Raw genomic sequence first — 19,433 nt, 5'->3', positions numbered from 1 at the left:
AGTATAAAGTAGCATACGGTGGGACTGCTCAAGTGATGTATAAGTATGTCAAAAGTTATCTTATATAGCCTATAGTTACTTTTCTCCACTACTTCTTCCCCTGTGTGGAAAGGCTGAATCAAGGTTCATCATGAATCATTTTACCTCTGATAGGCCTGTAGGAGAAATGCACTGACTGTTTCAAAAGCTAAACTATTTTTCATTCATACAACAGCAGGACAGAGGATGTGATTTCTTGTTGGTGGCATGTGAATAAATACAGGAATTAACTTCAGGCCAAACAATCAATCAAATCTTACTTGCCTGTCTCTTCCTGCAAGACTTGGGATGTTAATTAAACGTCTCTTTGTAGATCTTTTCATTTGGGACTTTAATTTCAAGCAGTTAAAGAGTCAATTAATAATTCATGAGTCCTCTACTACCATCCCAGGAAAACAAAGCTACAGGGGGTGCGGTCTTTCTCGTAGCCGAAAACGGAACCGGAAATTCGGCCATCTCCTCGTACAGTCAAGCTACAACAGGGTCAGTACTCACTTCATTTGGATATTTATTGTGGTGTGCTGTCAATATTTCTTGACATTTTGATTTGTGATTTGAACGTGTACATTCAACATTATCCCGAAGCGGGACCTGTCCTTGCTAAAGCTTGTACAGTCTGGCAGTCCTGTTGCCATTTGCGAACTAACTAGCAGGAGCTAGCTAGCTAGCTAGCTAACTGCTACCTTGCTAGCTGGCTAATCTTTGCAACAGAGCAGTAAGTGATTTCTTTATCAGTCAAACACACTGGCTACAGTAATGGTCGTGTCTAGTCTGTGCTGACACAGTGTTGTGATGAGAGCTTGAACGTTGCTTTGACGTTAGTTTATATGCTAGTTTGTTTCCAGCTACACCCTCCTGAAGCCCTGTTTGTAGTTCACCCAGACTTCACCCAAACCCTGGTGGCAAAGTGCTAGCCAACTGTTACGATTAGCTTAGGTGAGAATGGGAGAGTTGCGTGCTAATTTTAGCCATCAGTGGCAGATGACAGCTAACGTTTGTTGGCTAAATAGCTTTAATGTTTTCTCGTGAACTTGCCTTTCGCGTACAGACTTTGTGACACAGATAAAGTCGTGTAAAGTCGTGCTCTTGTTAGCACTGCTGTGATGATTTCAGGGTACCTTTAAACTCTGTGTACACACCTCACTCTGTCCCGCTGTGTCCAACACCCTGCTTAAGTCAACACTTGATGGTTAGCTAGCCTGACGACAGCAGACTGAGTGATTGCTAACACTACACTAGCTAGCTAACTTGGTAGGTGTGACCGGGGAAGCTGCTGCTGTCTGGATGGGTAGCGATCGTTAACCTTATCTGTGTGAGGGTAACTTCGTCGTAGGGCTGTGAAACGTCAAGTGCATCCAAGTGTTAGGAAGAATAAGTTGGCTCATTTTTAATGCCAGTTCTTCGTAAAGCTGCCTCATGGAGCCTTCATATCATAACGTAGGTTTAACTGTGATTTGCCGATGCTGAATCACTTGCAAACAACAGGTCATTAACATTCAGTTCATAGTGAGGCTGTCACAGTAGACGATAAAGTGATGTGTACTTTTTTTTCCTTTTTTTTTGCCTCAGGTGTTTCAGAGCAGCCTAATTTAAATGTAGTTATTGAGGCTTGATTTTCTTTTCTGTCCAAGTGATTGTGGAGGTATTTGGCAGAACAGGAAGCCTAAGATATAAAAGGCATGCTGTGTCCCTTATCAAAGATTAGTTGGCGTGTCTGAACTTTGGTACAGAGCTTCAGGAGTCCTCAACTGGCTTTTGCAACAGTTGCCCAATGTACACTTATGCAACATGGTCTCATATTTGTCTGACCTGCAAATCAAAACACATATGTCCTGCTACATGTGTCTAGATAGCACATAATTTGTCTTTAGTAAAGCGTATTGTAATATTACTGGGTTGCCAAAGTAGATTTAAAACTTGAGCAAATAGACAAATCCAAATTATTATACTCTCTAGAATTGTCATTAACTCTCTGATTGTTGAGAACAGTCCACAGGCACAGATCAAGTTGGAGTTTGTTATAGCACATGGTGAAGAGGTCAGTCTGTACTTCCTTGTCACTGCTGAGTCTGAGTGAAGTATGCAGGAAGGACTGCTGGAGGCTGAGTCAAGAGAGCAGCACTGTTTCTCGGCTGCCTACCACTGCTCATTTGTCTGGTTGGAGGGATTGGTCACACTGTGGGTGGGATGAATTTATCATCTTCTTTTGCAAAGCCATTGTTTCTTGAGAGATGACAGTTGAGGGAGTGGTCAAGCCCTGCACTTGGAGATGATCTTAAATGCCCTGTGATGGCCAAACTTTTACTTTATTTATTTTTTAGGGTTAAAGTTAGCTCCCTAAAAACGTTCATGGAAAGTGTTTAAATCCACCAACAGCAAAAATAGGTTTGTAGGTGTGTTGATTACTTGTAATGTGTGTATTTCAGAGAGTTTTTGTATTGTCTCCTACCTCATTTGTGACATGGGTCTATTTGGTGAGAAAATGCAGATTGTGGCAGTGAAAGGATGCATCTGGTCAGCAACAGTGTTTGAGCTTGCTGTGTAAGCATCCAAATACAAACAATGCTCAGCAGGTACTGAGGGATCCAATACTGTGCCACAAAATCATTCTCCGCATGCCATTACAGCAGCAGCCAGGATGACCCCATGATGTTCAGACCCTGCCACCAGTGAGGCATGACAGAACCCATAATTTATAGCACCTGTCCAAGTTTTTGCTGATAACATGCACACTCTACACTCGACTTCTTGTTAAAGGCTGACAGGAGTAAATCTTTGCATGGTTTTTCACTGGGTGCTGATACTTCTGGACAAATGTATGTCCTGAGATGCTCTTACACCTAGTGTCTTATTAAGTTCATATTTGCTACCTCTTAGCGTAAAAAGTCTTGCCACACTCTTATGACCTCTTTATGTCTCATTACAACTCAAACTTTTGGTCATAGTGTTGTTAGTTATCCATATTGCACTACTATACATTCACACCGCACACTCTGTATATGATGCAAATCATTCCCATTGCACTGCTGTACATACTGTATAACCTTTCCCTTTTTTAAGCACAACTTGCTCCACTGTACAGACTGTATATTATTCATATTATACACATATTATATATAATTTAATATCTGCACTTTTGTATATAGCTACCGCTTGTGCACTTCTGGTTTCGTTGCCTTGGACCTGTGACGTGCAATGACAATAAAGTTGAATCTAATCTAATCTAATTATATCAGACCTGGATAAACACCGTGTCATCTGTAATCCATCCAATAATAAGGAATATTATCACCTGAAATTAAGTAAATGACTTTTGAACTTTTCTGCCAGCTGCATAATAAACGTGTTCAGTTTGTGTTTGGAAATTCAACAATTATTTATCTAGCACCACTGTTGCATAGCGTTGCCATGATAGAAAGATAGAGGCTGCCTACATTAATAAATGAAACGACTTGATAAAAATGTGAAAGTAGTTATTGACTGGCTCATGAATTAATCACAAGAGTGAAACGCTAGAACATGTACTCAAATGTGTGATGAAAATATCTTACTCCTGTAACACTCGGCTCCCTCCAACTTAATAATGTGAACCCCACCGCCACAATTTAGGGTTGTCGTCTGAGGAGAGTTTTTGTCTCTTATTGGTTCAGAAATAGTCTGTTCACCTGCTTATTCTTGAGAGGTTAAAGAGAGCTTTATTTTCAGTTCTTTAGGATTTAAAAGCTTTTATTTTCTGCGCCAAAGAACCTCGACCTTTAAGATAAAGCATATAACTAATTTGTTGCATCTCTGACTATCAGCCATGTGTGGATCAGCAACAAAGCATGTGATTTTGTTGCTCAATATCTTCTTTGTCCTTTTTTAGATAATGGTTAATTTGAAATTAGTCCCAGCATAATGTTTTAGCTTGTGTTTGTTTGGTAGCAGTAATCTCTCAGTGAGCATAGACTCTTTGTTTAATGTTAATCTCAATCTTTCTCCCTAGTTTTCATCTCCCTACGCCTGTGGTTTTGGGACCCAATGTTGCCACGGGAAGAAACAGACAAACTGAGACTTAGCACTCCGTGAATGAGTGGCTCACAAGCCAGAAAAAGAAGAGATACCAGGAGGAGAGACCCTTATTCTGCATCATTCTTGTGTAACAGGTGTGCATGAGCAGTCACATGATTTAAGATTGATTTAAGACACCCTCTGTCATACTCTGATTGTTCTTCTCAAGGTCTCCTACGCTTTCATCCACACTCTTGTACTTACATCTCCTCCAGTCTTTTTTAACTCTTAATCTTTGTGCACTCTTCTTTAGTAGTATTTTTAATTTGTTTTATCTCACTTTGTCTTGTCTTGTCTGAATTAACTATGTTCTTTGCCCTGTAGCTGTTTGTTTTGTATCCACTATGGTTTACAACCCGTCTTCTCCGTCTGCTGTTCAGATTGCAACAGAACTTGACGGTCAGACCGTTGCCATGTCGACCTCATCGCTACGGCGACAAGTAAAGAACATCGTCCACAACTATTCAGAGGCTGAAATCAAGGTTGTGTTTCTCTGCAATTCTGGCTTTTCTTCTCTCTTTACACCCACATCCCCCATGTAGCCATGGCTTAAGTGTAGCCCATGTATCTCTGCAGCACAGACGATATAATTTTGCTGCTGATAATCTAATATTTCTTTGCAGCAACCTCCTCGCTCTTTATCCTTGTTTAACATAATATGAGCTAATCTAATCATATTATACACATATTATTTTTGTGTTGCGATAGTTTGTGTTTGAGTTTGCATTTCTACTCAGAATAGTGTAGACTATTGAATTGTCACAAAGTATTGGCCCCACACATATTTCTCATGGCAGGCATCTTGGATGGAGGATAATTTAAGTTCGTCCTTTGCTGTGTTGTTGTTCAGGTTAGAGAGGCGACATCCAATGACCCATGGGGCCCCAGCAGCTCTTTGATGTCAGAGATTGCTGATCTGACCTACAATGTTGTGGCCTTCTCGGAAATCATGAGTATGGTGTGGAAGCGCCTCAATGATCACGGCAAGAACTGGAGACATGTGTACAAGGTTTGTGTGTGTTGAAGTAGGAGAGAGTTGTGGTGACAATATATCATTGAAAAGCATAATACAAAATGCCAATATCACAACGCAGTCACTATACATATATATATTTTATGTTTTATAGATTTTAGAATTTTTTTTTTTTCTCAGTGTTACAGTATTGTGTTTGCCGTATTCGGCAATGTATCTGCAATAATTTCCCATTTACAGCATAGTGCACTATAGTTATCATCAGTTTATATTATTTGAATTTGTATTGTGCATTGAAATATTCCCAGATTTCCTTTGTTGATGAGAATGATTCAGAAGTGTTACGAACTTACTCAGGAGTACTGGATGAGTACTGAGTTCTGGATTTTTCATTGTAGTTTTTAAAATTTTTGTTGTATTAAGCCTTTTGAGTTTCACATTATTTCATGTTATTTGTAATTCCCACTCCTAGACTACATAACTCTGTGTGTATGCACGTTTTGGGTGTGAATGATTGAGGAATCTAATAGGTGGACTCATTTTAGCTTGTTAACAGCTTTGATATTTGCATTTCTGGTACCTCACTACCCAAAGCGTCCCTACAGTTAGTCATTGTTTGTGATTTGTATTTTCACCAGGCTATGACTCTTATGGAGTACCTGATCAAGACGGGCTCAGAGCGTGTTGCCCAACAGTGCCGAGAGAACATATACGCAGTCCAGACCCTCAAGGATTTCCAGTACATAGACAGGGATGGCAAAGACCAGGTACACAAACACACCCATGCCCACAAAGCTCTATAGAAAGTGAAGTGCTTAGTGAGTAAGGTCCATCTCTGTGGAATGCAGGCTTACTTTGTCAAACATGCTGCTTGTGGTTCATTCAAGGACATTTTACAATGAGCTTCTGAACTCTTGTGCAAATCTACAAAAACCAGTTGTAAAAGTTTTTATGGGTTGTTGATGAATGAAACTGTGCCAAGTTAACAGGCTGTTACACGAACAGTAAGCTATGCAGTGTAACTAACAGCATTAGTGATTAACTGTGTGCCTATTTATGTAATTTAAAAACAATACGCTAATTTGCAGTATTTTGATAGTGTGTTCATACCTGTATTTTTCAAGGGGGTGAATGTGCGAGAGAAAGCCAAACAGCTGGTGACACTGCTGAAAGATGAAGAGAGACTAAGAGAGGAGAGGATCCACGCCCTCAAAACCAAAGAGAAGATGGCACAGACCTCCAGTGGTGAGACAGTGACTTAAAACAGTTTCAAAAGATTCAACTAGTGCTCCAATTTACAGTATTACACTTTGAAAGACGTGTGGGCTCACAACACCTCAAAGGGCCTTCAGATCTGAGTAGTATGCGTATTTGTTTCCACTCCAGCCTCCTCGGCTCCCTCAGCACCCAGTCTGGGGGGCAGCCTGTCAGTGGGATCCCACTCTGGAGGGGCGGACCCTGAGCAGGCCTGGCCACAGAGCTCTGGAGAGGAAGATCTGCAGCTCCAGCTGGCTTTGGCCATGAGCAAAGAAGAGGCAGAGCAGGTAACCCAAAGTTGCCCATTCAGGGTAGGCACAGCTTAAGCTAAGATAAAGATTAAAGCATAACAGTAACTACATCTAGCTTTGTTTTCTTGAATCTGATGCAGCACCTGTGTACAAAGAGGGATATTACTGATATTACTCACTACATACACCTAGCTCTGCTCTCACCATGTAATGCCTGACCTCCCCCAGACTAGCACGGACCCTCTGGAGGACGCAGAGCTCCGCTATGCAATCACACTCAGCAAAGAGATTCAGCAAAAGGTCAGGGGCAGAGAGTGTGCCCAGCTGACTGGCCAGCCGGTCATCAACTATCTGTCTTTCTGTTGACTGGAATTTGTCCAACATATATCAAGCGTTGATCAATCAAAAGAAATAATTTATGCTCATATTTGTCATGTGTCATTTTGCTCAAGATTCAAATTTGCAGCCGACTGCAGTTATACTGTTGAGATAATTTAGTTTGCTGCACAGTGTCACATTCTTTTGTGGTGCTTTTCAAATCTTTGTCATCATGTGTAAAAACTACACAAACATGAGCACCCAAGGAATTGAATAACTCTAATTTGCATGGCATTGGCAAATATTTACCATAATTGACTAAATTCAATACTGAGTGTTTTCTAAGCAGTGATTATTCTTTCCCTCTGTGTTACCCTCTCTGATAGCATGCATTCAGCTGTAGTCTTGATTTGAAATGCCTTCTTTTCCTTACCTGTTACAGATCTCCTGCTGTCCTAACTTCCTTGTATTGTGTTCACTGAGTGCAAAGCGTGTGTGCCTTTTTTATTTAACTGGTTAGAGTCTGCACCTACTGTACCACTTGACTGGTTTAATCTTTAAACAAGTGCAGGGTCTTTAAAGGATAATGCCATTGTTTTTGTTGCTCAGTGGTATCAAGACTCAGTTCCATTGAGAGACAGAGACAGCATGTTTTCTCACAGATTAGCCGGTGTTCTGCTGTTTGACAGTCAATCCTCCTTAAAATGGAGTAGGATATATGGTGGCATTAGTTAGGGATGTCCCAGGATGATCTGCAAGATCTGTATCAGGGGAGATCAAGTTCCTAATGCACAGTAATGTGAGCAAGTGAACCACAAGCAGCACAAACAGATAAAAAACAGCCAGCAGTTTCTCTGGAATATTCACAGTGACAGCACGTGAAAAGAAAACTAACCACAGCTAACACTTAAGCACTGCTGTTGGTTAAAAATGCATTTAAATTTGGTGCATGATGAGGACTCACATCCTATCCATGTCTAAACCTCTAACCACAACAGCTCTACAGTTCTCAGTTTCATTTTAGGAGGCCTTGTGACAGCAGCTCTGGATGAACTTATTTTCTGTCTGAAACTTCTCTACAAACTTACAAGCGTTTGTCTAATTTGATCATATTTGCCAAAGTACTGTGATCATCAGACAAAATTGCAAACTCTACTAGGTACTGGTTGATTTATGTTGATTTTCTGATTGAAAGTTAGGCTCTCAGTTTCCACTCTCACCGATTCAGACTTTAATTGTGGAATTGTAAACTGATCCTAAATCTGTACCTGCGGCGTGCTGTCCGAGTGTGTCTCAGGTTGCTGACATCACAGTTTGTGTGATTGGCAGGAAGAGCGATTGCGCAGAGGCGATGACCTGAGGCTGCAGATGGCCATCGAGGAGAGCAAGCGGGAGAAGGCAAAGCCTGAGGAGGTGTGTGTAAAATGTATCGGCGTACGTCTCCGTCTTTCTCTCAATTCTCCTAATTTAATGTACATGTGCACTTGAGCATTGTGGTAATTAAAGTCTGTCCCATGAAGGCAGCCACACATCTGAAATTAAATCATGAAGAAGTTTCAAATAGTAAAAGTAATAAATTCACAATGATGGCTTGTTTAGGTGTGATAATCGCAGACGGCCCTCAAACCACAAAATGACAAAAATGTTATTTTAAACAACAGTGTACATAGAACAGTATGTCACGGCTCTCAAGTGTTATTTATCAAGGATGAATAATTAATGGTTGAAAAAAGACAGAGACAGAAACTAAATTTATTGTCAGAAGTTCAATCTGATCTTAATCTGCAATTTTCTGCTTCTCAGTTTTGTGAATTTCCTCTTATCACTGCATCATTATCTAACACCAGCATGGTGAATGAATGTATCCTTCTTTGTGAATACAGCTATAGGAACATTAATCCCTAATATATTCTCATGTATAGAGCTCACTGATGGAGCTGAGTGCCGCGGACCCCTGGGGGGCCCCTGCTGCTGCTGCTGCTGCTGCTGCTGCTGCCACCACCAATGTGGGCTCTGCCGGCCCCTCGCCTCCACCCACAGTTCCTACCCCTGCTGCCCCAGGTGCGTGGGGCACAACCTCCACAGACCCATGGGGGGTAGCATCACCCACATCTCCTACAACCGCTGACCCCTGGGGTGGGGGAGCCCCGCCCACTATAGCCCCTCCTCCGGACCCCTGGGGAGAGACGTCCAACAGAGTTAACAACGTGGACCCCTGGGGAAGCTCAGGTAAGCAGCTACAGCACTGGTCACCGATCAACTCTGTAGCCAATCAGGTCGGAGGGAATGTACTCATTGCTGAGAAACAGAAGAGAAGCGCGTCCTGCTCCGTGGAAGAAAGAGGATGTGAAGACCTCTCGACCTTTACTCCTCTTCACTCCGCTGTTCCATTTCCTGTCTTCAAAACAGCCCTGTTACATTTTTATGTCTCCATGCTGTCATATCTTCTCATCCACATGCTTTCAGTTTGTAATGAGGAAAGCAAGCATGCTAAATCCATTCTCCCTCTGTGTCTAAACCAGGGATTTTTATCCTCTTGTTTCTACTCAGGACTGACTGTGGCTGTGTCTCAACCAGAGCTGTCTCGTCTCTTACCCCTCTTAATGTATGAGGTAGCCTCTTATTATCTCTCCTTTGCCTCCACTAAGCTTCAGATATTACATAGGTTAAAAGTGACATGGTGGACAGCTGCAGAAAATCTGCTCTCACCTGTCACGTTAGTGGGACTGCTGAGGTGAAGGAGAGAAAGACCAATGTTCGAGCCCAGCCCATCTTCCTGCTCCCTCCTTATTGTGGATTGTACCTGTAAGGTGTGGTGTTAACCCTCCCCTCCCCTGCGTCTCCTCCCCTCCCCTGTAGCTGTGACCCCCCCCAGTGCCGACCCCTGGGGCCCCCCGGTGCCACCCAGCACTTCCTCCTCGGGGGGGCCAGTAGACCCCTGGGCAAGGGACGGGCCTGTCACTGCCTCTGACCCTATCACCTCCGACATCTGGAGTGGCACCGCCAAACACACTAACGGCACAGGTACATTCACACTTAAAGCTACATGGACTCACACTCAACACTGAGGTGCCGGTACACACTTTTTAAAGGATTTTCATAGATCACACACAAATTTTCAATTGCATGCACGCAACAGTTGTCTTGTCTTACATCTCATCATCCTCTAGTGTGTGGAGCAATGCAGCAGGGCTCCAACTTAAGGGCGTCCCACTGTCCCCAGGACAAAAAAATATTGATCAGGGACAGTAAAAAGAAGAAGAGAAGGAAGAGAGAGCAGACAACTGCAATCAAACCCTAACATCAATCTCTGACAATATTGTAAATGCAGAATTACGAGAGACTAGACAATTTAAGAGTGTGCCAACACTTTTAAATTGTGAGAGCACACAGCAAGATGAACCAAAATAATGACATCTACAAGCATTTCACTGGGATTTATATGCCATGGGCACTAGTATTTGTAGTAGGAAAGAGGATTGAGTTTTTTTTATCAGTTAATTATCAATATGTCGTAGTCTATAAACACATTGAGGTGTTTTGAGGGTCATTTCAAGTGTCCCACTGAATCAAAGTAACCAAAGACATCAGAGCAGTGGTCAACCCATCAGACAGATTTAGAGAGTTCAGTCCAGCCACTTACAGCTACAGGACATAAAATAACGGCAGTTACTGCTGCTGTACAATAACACATGTCTGTACCTGCATATAGGTCAGCGGTACAGCTGCATGTGTTGATATCTTATGAAATAGATCTGATAACTAGAGTTTGCCCTAACATTAAGGTTGGCAGCGTTTTAATTCAATAATTTTGAAACATACTGTCATCAGTCATTGTGTATTGACTGAATTTCTTTCAGCACCTCCAACTCTGACTTCCAGCGTCCCTGCTGGCAACGACACCAGCAAAACATACTGCCGGGGACAAACTTTGTTTAAATTGTATTTTGGAACAGCGTGGGACAGTGGTGGAAAGAAATTAAGTTGAAGCCCTGTAATGCAGTTCTGTATTGTTTTTTCTTTTTATGCCTCCATGTCAGTGATAATCGCGGGCGGAGGCGTTATGATTTTGTCCATCTGTCCCATTCTCGTGATTGTAATATCTCAAGAACACCTTGATGGAATCTCTACGAATCTGGGATAAATGTCCACTTGCACTCAAGGATGAATAGATTAGATTTTGGGGGTCAAAGGTCACTGTGACCTCATAAAACACATTTTTGGCCACAAATGAAGACTTTATGCACTATTTATGACAGCATCTCACACGGATATCTAATAGAATAAATTGATGAAGTGATGACATCTTGTATCCAAAGATCAAAGGTCAACCTCACTGTGGCATCATAGTGTTTTTTTTCTGCTTGTTTTTATTATAACAGAAGGGGAGATTTTGACAATATTTCACATTTGGTCAGAGGTGGTAATTTTAGTGGTTGGCGGAGGCATCCAACCACGAGACGATAATTCTAGTTATTATAATGGAAGAAAGTTTTTAGTATTCTGTGTCTGACTGTATTTCTATTCCTTCCCCCTCAGGAGACCCAGAGCGACGAGGCTCCCCAGCAACAGGCTGTGACAGTACGGGTTCACCAGTGCCCTTTGACCTGTCGTCTCTTGGTTCTTCACTTCCTGTTCGTAAAACTCCTGAGTCCTTCCTCGGCCCCAATGCAGCGCTGGTGGATCTTGACTCCCTGGTGTCATCTAAACCCAAACCCAAACAGCCACCTCCTCCTTCTATCTCCTCCTCTTCAGCGCACAACCCCTTCCTCCAGAACACGGGTTAGTTACAGCTATCGTGTTAACTGTGTGAAACCTGAGAAAAGACAAGTAACCGCACTAAGCTCAGCATTCCTTCTGTAGTCAGTCTTACCTTAATTCTGGGAAATATTTTACATTTTTAGGTAGAGCTGTGTATGTCCACATTAACTATACAGTTTATGTCATTGTACAGGAAATGTGTTTGATGAAAACGGTGCTCAAAACGAGTTGCAGAATAACTGTTTAAATAAGGAACTAATAACTGGAAATGAGAACGTACGAGTACCTGAATGACAACAATTTGCTCTGACTATATTTATTACCTAGTAATTTGCTGATTATTCTCCAGATTGATTGTTCTGCCCATAAAACGTTAAAGAAAAGTATGAAAAATTCTTATCACCGTTTCCTAAAGCCCAAGGCGACTGTCTCATATTGTCTAACACATTCTGCTCAGTCACATAAGACAGATAAGTAGCAAATAAATATGAAACATTTTTGCCGGGAAACATTAACCAAAACATTTACTTGATTATTAAAATAGACTGATTAATTTTCTGTCTGACTGACTTACTTATTTTCTTTTTTTCAACTGTAATTTTGTGTCACCATCTCATGTTGTTGTTTCCAGATCTGAAAATCTGATATTAATGGCACCTGGACATAGATTACAGTACATGTTGAACACAAAGTTTGGGCAGATACTCACAAGTGACTCTTGTGTTTTCTCTGTGTCGTCGGTCACCTCTGACCCTCAGGCTCATCTCCTGCTCCCGGCATGGCAGTGACTCCCAGCAGCACCATTTCCAGTAGGGGGGTGTCTCCAACACCGGCCTCCTCCAACCCTTTCGGCGTGGCTCCACCCATGACCTCCATCTCACCTCAGCCCTCATCACTTGGCCTGAGCGGCCTCCGCTCCAGTCCTGTGCCTCCCAACCCCATGCTGGGCATGGTGCAACCAGGAATGGGCATGGGGCCAATGAGTGTGGGCATGGGGGCTCCAGGAATGGGCCTGGGTATGATGCAGGCCAGCCCCATGGGCATGCCGTACAGCGGGCTCTCGCCTATGGCTCCCCCAGGCTCTGCTCTGTTGGGGCCCGGAGGGGCAGCACCTCCTCATCTGATTTTGGGTGGGCCCGCTGGAACAGGAGGAGTGATGGGAGCGGGAGGGTCAGTCGGAGGAGGAGGAACGACGGGGGCAAGCACCAACCCATTTCTTCTTTGAGGAAGTGTCACCACTACCTGCTCACCTGTTTCAACCTCCTCTGTCGTACCTGCTGCCCCCTTCATTCATGCCCCCTCAACACAATTTGTGTCCAAAAAGAAAAATGTGTACATCTCTATATTTAAAGAAAAAAAAACAAAAAATCAAAAATTTTGTTTATGTTTTCCTTCAAAAGCATTATTTCATTTCAGAATAATTTTTCACTTTTAGTTCCTTTCATTTCAGTATGGGTTGTTTGTGGGTGGGAAATAGAGATCTATTTATTTTTGTTTTAATCCTGTTCTGTATTGTTCTTCATGTTGTGTTTTTTTTTTTTTCAGTCCTGTCTTGAGATGAAGGTAAGTCTGTGAGAGCAGGAGGCTTTTTCAGGAGTGTCACTCTACTCTGTTATAACGTTACTGCACTGAAAGAGAGAGAGAGAGATGGAGGGAGAGGAGACATAGCCACTAACAAACTGAACAGAGAAACTGCTGTACCTGCCTCTTCCTCTTTTCTCCCTCTAGATGAAAACAAACACTGAATCACTGAAATGAACCCAGTGCATGAAGGATGATTTTTAACCAGCTCCAGACTGAGATACGGACTGAAAAACCTGCGTTAACATTTCAGGCACAATGTGGTCAAATTGTTTCAACTATTTCACTTTTAATTTAATTTAATGTTAAATGTAATTTATTTTTTTCCAATTTTTGGGAACAAATAAACAAGGAAAATCACTTGATGATGCCATTTAAATCAAATGCCTATTTTTTTTTTTCATCATGATTTATTGTAGAAATCTAAAGAGAGCTCTGACATCTGTGGTCTGATGGGGAAAATGATGGGATGTTTGTTGAATGTGTGTGTTTCCAGCAATGTATGAATGAAAATATGAATGCTTATTTGTGAGCGTGCAAGTATGCGGCAGTGCAAAGGCCTGTTTCTGTGTATATGTACCGATATCTGTCTCCATTTTTCCTGTGTCCGATCTTATTTCAGTGACTCAGAAAGGAAGAAATGACATCCGTTATTTTTGTTTTTAGAAATTCTCACTTGTATTAATACTATGTAATGTTGGGATTTCAATTGAGGTATTATAAGGGTCACGCATTTCTCTGCCAATCGTATTTCATTTTATTTTTTTTAATTAATCAGAAGCAGTAGCTTTCTTTTTCCAATCACACATTTCATACGGGATCCCAGGTGTCCCAGAGCACCACTGTCCTTGCGTGTCATCCCTCTTTCCTTTGGGGAGGGAGAGATACTGATGCTTCTTTAGAAAAAAAGACTTATTTCACTGAATGAAAGGAGGAAAAAACAGGGACTTGACGACATGCTCCATGCTGTTCTTTTAATTTAGTTTGATGAATTTATTGTTATTTTATATCAACAAGAAAAATATCTCTTTTATCGGGTAAGGTTGAATTTTGTGTGGTGATGACTGTGAACATTCACATTTGAAAAGCAAAATGGATAAAAACAAAAGGAATTTATGAAATAAAACAAAAACACAGGATGTGTGTTTTGCTTGTTTCATGCTTGCTCTGTAGTTAATGCTTTATGTCTATATTCCATATAAATATATTTTCTTACTTCTGCGTACAATGTGACTACAATAAATTTACACTTTATTTTCTTTGAACAGGTTTAAAAATCGACAGTCCAACAGAAAAAACAACACCCTGCCAAATACCAGTAAAAGATAAGCCAAACAAAAGTTATTACAGCATATGAGTTTGAATAAAGGTGAAATACCATATAACTATTTCAACCTCGAAATACAGCATTCAGTCATGTGACAAACTGGACCCCGGATTTGCTCTCAGAGAAGCTTCAAGGCGCACAACAGTTAGGCAGCCTCTGCATCGAGTTTAGTGAAGATGGCTGAAAAGAGTCACTTTTCTCTGAAAAGTTCTGACTGAGTCGTTCCTCCTCACAGACAGTGGGGGTCAAACGAGCAGAGAATCCCAGTCAAAGTCGTCCTGGATCTCCTCACTGTTGCTGTGCAGACTCTTTAATGGGGGGCGCGGTCGAGGGGTCATAGTGTGAGGCTGCATCCCAGCTGAGATGAAAAGAGAGACATGGACTAAGTTAGCACACATTGGCAGTGTATAGGTAGTAAGAAAAAGAGGGATTCCTCACTTCATCTCTCTAGACAGGAGGAGTGACTACAGTGTACATACAGCATGTGAACTCTGCACTAGAACTAACTTGAAAAATGCAAACTGATCCTTTAAGAGTCCCACAAGCTGTGCTGGATTCCACTAAGTTGCCATAAAACTTAAAAAGCCACTTTTTGAACCTGCTGCTCAGGTCTTACCCGCTGTGTTGGTGGGTTGTGTTAGTGGTGGTCTTTGAAGTCCCTGAGCCCTCCGGGGCGGCTGTACTCCACTGGTGGGGGGAACTATGGGAGAGTAGGGGAGGGGGGAGGGGTGGGTGAGGCTGGCGAGGGTAGGAGGGGGATTGGAGGTGAACGGTGCCACCTGTAAGGGGTGAGGCACACCGAGGGCTAGGGGGGAGTTATTCCCAGAGGTGATCATGCCTTTCTGAGTGAAGAATCGGTTCAGAGAGTCACAGAGGGAGGTGAAGAGCGCCGGGTCCAGGGCCCAGTCGCAGAGCTCCGCCTGGCGCATGCTCTCCAGCAGGTCTGGTGACAGCAAGCCAGAGTCTTTTAGCACAAGAAAAGCTACCAGAAAAGGTAAAGCCCTGAGTAAATATTCACTACAGGTTATGCACTTACTCATCAGTTCTATCATTTTGCAAAGATCTCAATAATCAGCATAATTCTTGGTAAATTATGTGATACTAATTACACATTAATAAAATCAAATAATGTCCAATATTATTTCTTTGAGCCCATGGCGAAATCAGATTCAAATTCAAACCCAGTTAAACATAATCAGTTTACTTCATATCTTCACATTTTCGAAGCTGGAGGCAGAAATTGTTTGGTGTTTTTGCTCAGGAAAGTGATTAATCGCTGATCAGAATAATTACCAGTTCATTTTCTGATGGTCAACTAACTGACTAATAGATCAGTCAGTTTAGCTCATGTCTTCACTACTTCACAGACTTATGAAAACTGTTGCTGAGTAACAAATCAAGTAACCAGCTATAACTATAAATTACATTATTAGGTGATAAGGATGAAGCGACAGTTTGAAGAAGACTGGTGAAGAGCACAGACCTGGGTGACCGGAGAGGTCTATGTTTGCCCAGTCGAGATTGCTGGCAATGCGGAAGCTCTCCTTCAGAGAATCTGTGTTGCTGAACCAGTCAACTGGCACCACTGAAGAGGAGGAGAGGAAGGTAACTTTAGAAAGCGCTCACGTATCCTGTGTCATGTTGCTGTTTTAATATGATTCAAGTATTTCAAGTATTGACAAGGTAAATGCGAGACTCACTGTATTGTGAAACACGTTCTGTCTCAGGAGGGTGCGTAGCTGGTGGAGGTGGTGCAGGGTGAGGAGACATTGGTAGCAGAGTTGGAGTGTGAAGTGGGGTAGTGTCATTGTTCAGAACAGCCACGGGAGCAACATCAGCTGGAAACAGCAAAAAAAAAAAAAAAGAAGCCATTTATCCATGCTGTTTATGTGTATAATATACTTTTTATGGAGTTGATGGACATGAAACACACCTACACATACATAGTACTTACACTGTGAGCCTCCTCTCTCCCGCATGGTCTTGAAAAGAGACTTGAAAGATGCATACAAGTCCGGTAAATTCAGCTCATCGAAGGTGAATCGGAGCGGAGGATCAGTGGATGAGTTTAATGAGACAACAGGAGGGGCGGCAACAGATGAAGGGACAACAGACACTGAGAAGTGAACGGGTCCTGGCGCAGTGCAAACAGATACAGGCGCTGAGTTGGGAGCACAGGAGAAAGTAGAAACACAGAGGGAAGCGGGAAAAGTCTGAGTGGCATCAGAGAGGGAGGCAGCAGCTGGAGGAGCTGGAGACATGCTGGCAGCGGACAGAGGCGTAGCAGAGGCAGTGGCGGTGGGAAAAGTTGGGCCAGGTGGGTGGGGAGGGGGGAATGAATTGATGGAGGACATGGGAGCAGCAGGCGGGAGGCCAGCTGAAGGAGAGACGAATGGATGAGGGACAGGCAGACTGGACGTGGGGACTGGCATGTAGGGTGACGGCTGCTGTGGAGATAAAAGACAAGACATTGTATTAAGTGTCATGGGTGGTGGAAGAAGGGGTACTGAGGGGGCCGCAGGCCCTAAAGTCAGACATAATACAACCAGCTCATAAAAAAGTTTAAATTTAACAATGACTTCCTCTTTTTCTTACTGGGATTTAAAATGTAAGGCACTAGTATTTGTGGTAGGAAAGAGATTTGTTTTTTCGTTAGTCTATAAACACAGTAAGGAATTTTCAGGAGTTTTGAGGGTCATTTCAACTGTCCCACTGAATCGAAGTAGCAGTGGTCACTGGTGACAGTGGTCACCCTGTCAGATAGTGAGTTCATCCAGCCAGCTACAGCTACGGGACATAAGGTAACATAAGGTTACTGCTGCTGTACAGTAACACGTGTGTCTGAGTATGTATCTAGAGCCAGTAGTGCATCAGGATGTGTGATTTGGTTTTAGCTCTAGATGATGAAAAATATCTGGTAAACAGATCACGCCCTAAAATTGTCAAGTAATAATGTAGCAATGTTGAAAAATACACTAACTGACTTCCAGCGTCCCTGTTAAGTGCTGTCTAGTTAAGAAAAACGCCCTGTAAATCTGACTGTGACAAAGACGGGAGGAGTCGACTCTACCTTGCGTGGGGGAGGAGAGAGGGAGGCAGACAGGGGTTGCTGGATGCTTCCCAGTGGCTCTGTGTTCAGAAGCTGCTCTGTGCGGGATGTGGGCTGTGGCTGATGAGGAGAAGGTCCTGTCTCTGCTTGTGTCCCTGGTACTTGAACCTGTAACAGCACAGAGTTGTTATTTGCAAGGGCGAGAAAGGTAGTATTAAAATTCTCCTGAAGTGTGACTAATCCCAGAAAATGTTCTCAAAGAAACCAGGACATTGTTTCTGGAAAGACATGTTAGTGTTGAATGAGATGTAATCTTTTAATTCTGCAAGCACCAAAAATTAGGTTTCATTTAACATTTTATTGTGGTGGATGAAGAAATCTTAGAAACACACATTTTCAAATCTTGGACATGTGAAACCAAAACCAGTTTCTGCAATAGACTACTAGATGAAAATTAGAAAATGTGAGTGAAATCAACATACGTCATGCCTCTCCTCCTCCTCCTTTGGATAGGGACGTTTAGGTGCCCTCACTTGGTTCACCTCTGGCCCATCCATCGTCCAATAGGAACCCTAGAAATACACTTTTTAGCTTTAGGTTTTTATCATATCTGCATTTCACGTGATGCAAATTCTAACAAAATACATGTCAGCCTACAGCGTCATAATTTAAACGGTAACTCACCTTGCCAGGGTCATTCTGTGGCCGAGGAACTTTCCTGAAGCATTTATTGAGGGACAGATTATGTCGAATGGAGTTCTGTTCAAAACATAAAGTATCACAGAGCAACAAATCAGTCCTGTCCCAGCAAGTGGTGGAAAAAATATGAAAATCAGTTACAAATCAGGTAAACAACTACTTTAACTACACTTATGGTTGAGTAACAAACGTATCACTATTCCAGTACACTGAAGATGTGTTGTGACTCTACATTAGATCGTACTTTCCATCCACGGCCCACTCGGCTGTAGTAGGGGAACGTGTCACTGATCCAGGTGTAGATGTCGTTCAGGCTCAACTTCCTCTCAGGTGCAGCTGCTATTGCCATGGCGATGAGAGTGGCATAGCTGTGAGGGGGTTTCCCTTTAGAGTTAGAAGGGGAGGGGTCCGGCACAGAGGGTGGGAAGTCTCCTCTCTCCCTCCCTCTGTCTCTCTTCTTGTCCCTCTCCCCTGCTCCTCCTCCTCCTCCCCCCCTCTCTCTCCCTGAGCGCAGGCTGCTGATTCCCAGCTGAGGGAGCCAGTCAATACTGGTGAGACTGGAGTCCAAGTCAGAGGACATCGTCTCACTACTGTGCAGGTTCTGAGGGATCAGAAGAGGAAGCACTGAATTAACACGTCCTTTTACTCTCTGTTTACTTGGGACACTGCAGAGATAATCCCAGTAGCAAACTCCCCTCTACCTGCAATGCAACACTGGCAACCGTTCTGTTCCTGTACTCCCAACAAACGTCACCTCCAAACCATAAAGTTCAGACACAAGACATTTTGTGCTGCTCTGGAAACTTTCCATTCACAAGCAAAGCTCTGGCATGAATCTGACAGCATTTAACTGTGCTTATTCCGCCGACACTTTCTATTTTCTAAGAAAGAACTGTGAGTAGCTTACCTCTGTGTAGTCACTCGAGGGCCAAGGCCTTAAAAAGTGTTAATATTTGATGTTGTCATCAGCTGTGCACAACTGCTGACAAACTGGTGACCGTCCTCCCTCTCAGATCTCTCTCTTCAGCATGTTGATCCCCACAAGGCCTTCACTTATAACTTTGGTTAGTGAAAGTTTGTGTAAGAAATATACACAAAACCGTACCGAACAGCTTCCTTTTTCTCTCC

General features: G+C 42.7%; 2 protein-coding genes across 4 annotated transcripts; one reads left to right on the top strand and one right to left on the bottom strand.

The window, feature by feature from the left end:
* Positions 1-449: 449 nt before the first annotated feature.
* epn1a (epsin 1a) lies at positions 450-14,386 on the top strand. Of its 3 annotated transcripts, none has more exons than XM_070834931.1 (13): positions 450-522; positions 4,025-4,184; positions 4,470-4,571; positions 4,940-5,098; positions 5,701-5,829; positions 6,187-6,307; positions 6,449-6,606; positions 6,799-6,870; positions 8,218-8,301; positions 8,811-9,117; positions 9,748-9,912; positions 11,428-11,670; positions 12,408-14,386. In XM_070834931.1, the coding sequence occupies exons 3-13, from the start codon at positions 4,503-4,505 to the stop codon at positions 12,872-12,874; spliced, it is 1,974 nt and encodes a 657-aa protein (XP_070691032.1). In that variant the 5' UTR covers positions 450-522; positions 4,025-4,184; positions 4,470-4,502; the 3' UTR covers positions 12,875-14,386. The 3 variants fall into 3 exon arrangements, with proteins under 3 accessions (XP_070691032.1, XP_070691034.1, XP_070691033.1); XM_070834932.1 differs by lacking the exon at positions 450-522 and adding an exon at positions 587-754; XM_070834933.1 differs by lacking the exon at positions 6,799-6,870.
* foxj2 (forkhead box J2) lies at positions 14,200-19,431 on the bottom strand. The gene is made up of 10 exons (XM_070834934.1): positions 19,213-19,431; positions 18,550-18,906; positions 18,291-18,365; positions 18,089-18,178; positions 17,628-17,774; positions 16,512-17,004; positions 16,258-16,395; positions 16,041-16,142; positions 15,174-15,500; positions 14,200-14,915 (listed from the first exon to the last, which is right to left on the bottom strand). Exons 2-10 carry the CDS (start codon positions 18,883-18,885, stop codon positions 14,803-14,805), a joined length of 1,821 nt encoding a protein of 606 aa, XP_070691035.1. The 5' UTR covers positions 18,886-18,906; positions 19,213-19,431; the 3' UTR covers positions 14,200-14,802.
* Between the last annotated feature and the right edge of the window lie 2 nt (positions 19,432-19,433).

Source organism: Pempheris klunzingeri, chromosome 8 (genome assembly GCF_042242105.1).
Source record: "Pempheris klunzingeri isolate RE-2024b chromosome 8, fPemKlu1.hap1, whole genome shotgun sequence".
NCBI classification, from domain to species: domain Eukaryota; kingdom Metazoa; phylum Chordata; class Actinopteri; order Acropomatiformes; family Pempheridae; genus Pempheris; species Pempheris klunzingeri.
Note: the sequence above shows the minus strand (reverse complement) of the source record. Positions and strands in the feature narration are given on the sequence as shown.

Bases quoted from the DNA above. Each gene is read 5' to 3' on its own strand.
- epn1a (XM_070834931.1), top strand. From the start codon at position 4,503: ATGTCGACCTCATCGCTACGGCGACAAGTAAAGAACATCGTCCACAAC. The intron at 4,572-4,939 runs GTTGTGTTTCTC...GTTGTTGTTCAG, and splicing joins ATTCAGAGGCTGAAATCAAG to GTTAGAGAGGCGACATCCAA. The intron at 9,913-11,427 runs GTACATTCACAC...CTTCCCCCTCAG, and splicing joins CAAACACACTAACGGCACAG to GAGACCCAGAGCGACGAGGC.
- foxj2 (XM_070834934.1), bottom strand. From the start codon at position 18,885: ATGTCCTCTGACTTGGACTCCAGTCTCACCAGTATTGACTGGCTCCCT. The intron at 18,179-18,290 runs GTGAGTTACCGT...GTGTATTTCTAG, and splicing joins CACAGAATGACCCTGGCAAG to GGTTCCTATTGGACGATGGA. The intron at 17,005-17,627 runs GTAGAGTCGACT...TTATCTCCACAG, and splicing joins TCTCTCCTCCCCCACGCAAG to CAGCCGTCACCCTACATGCC.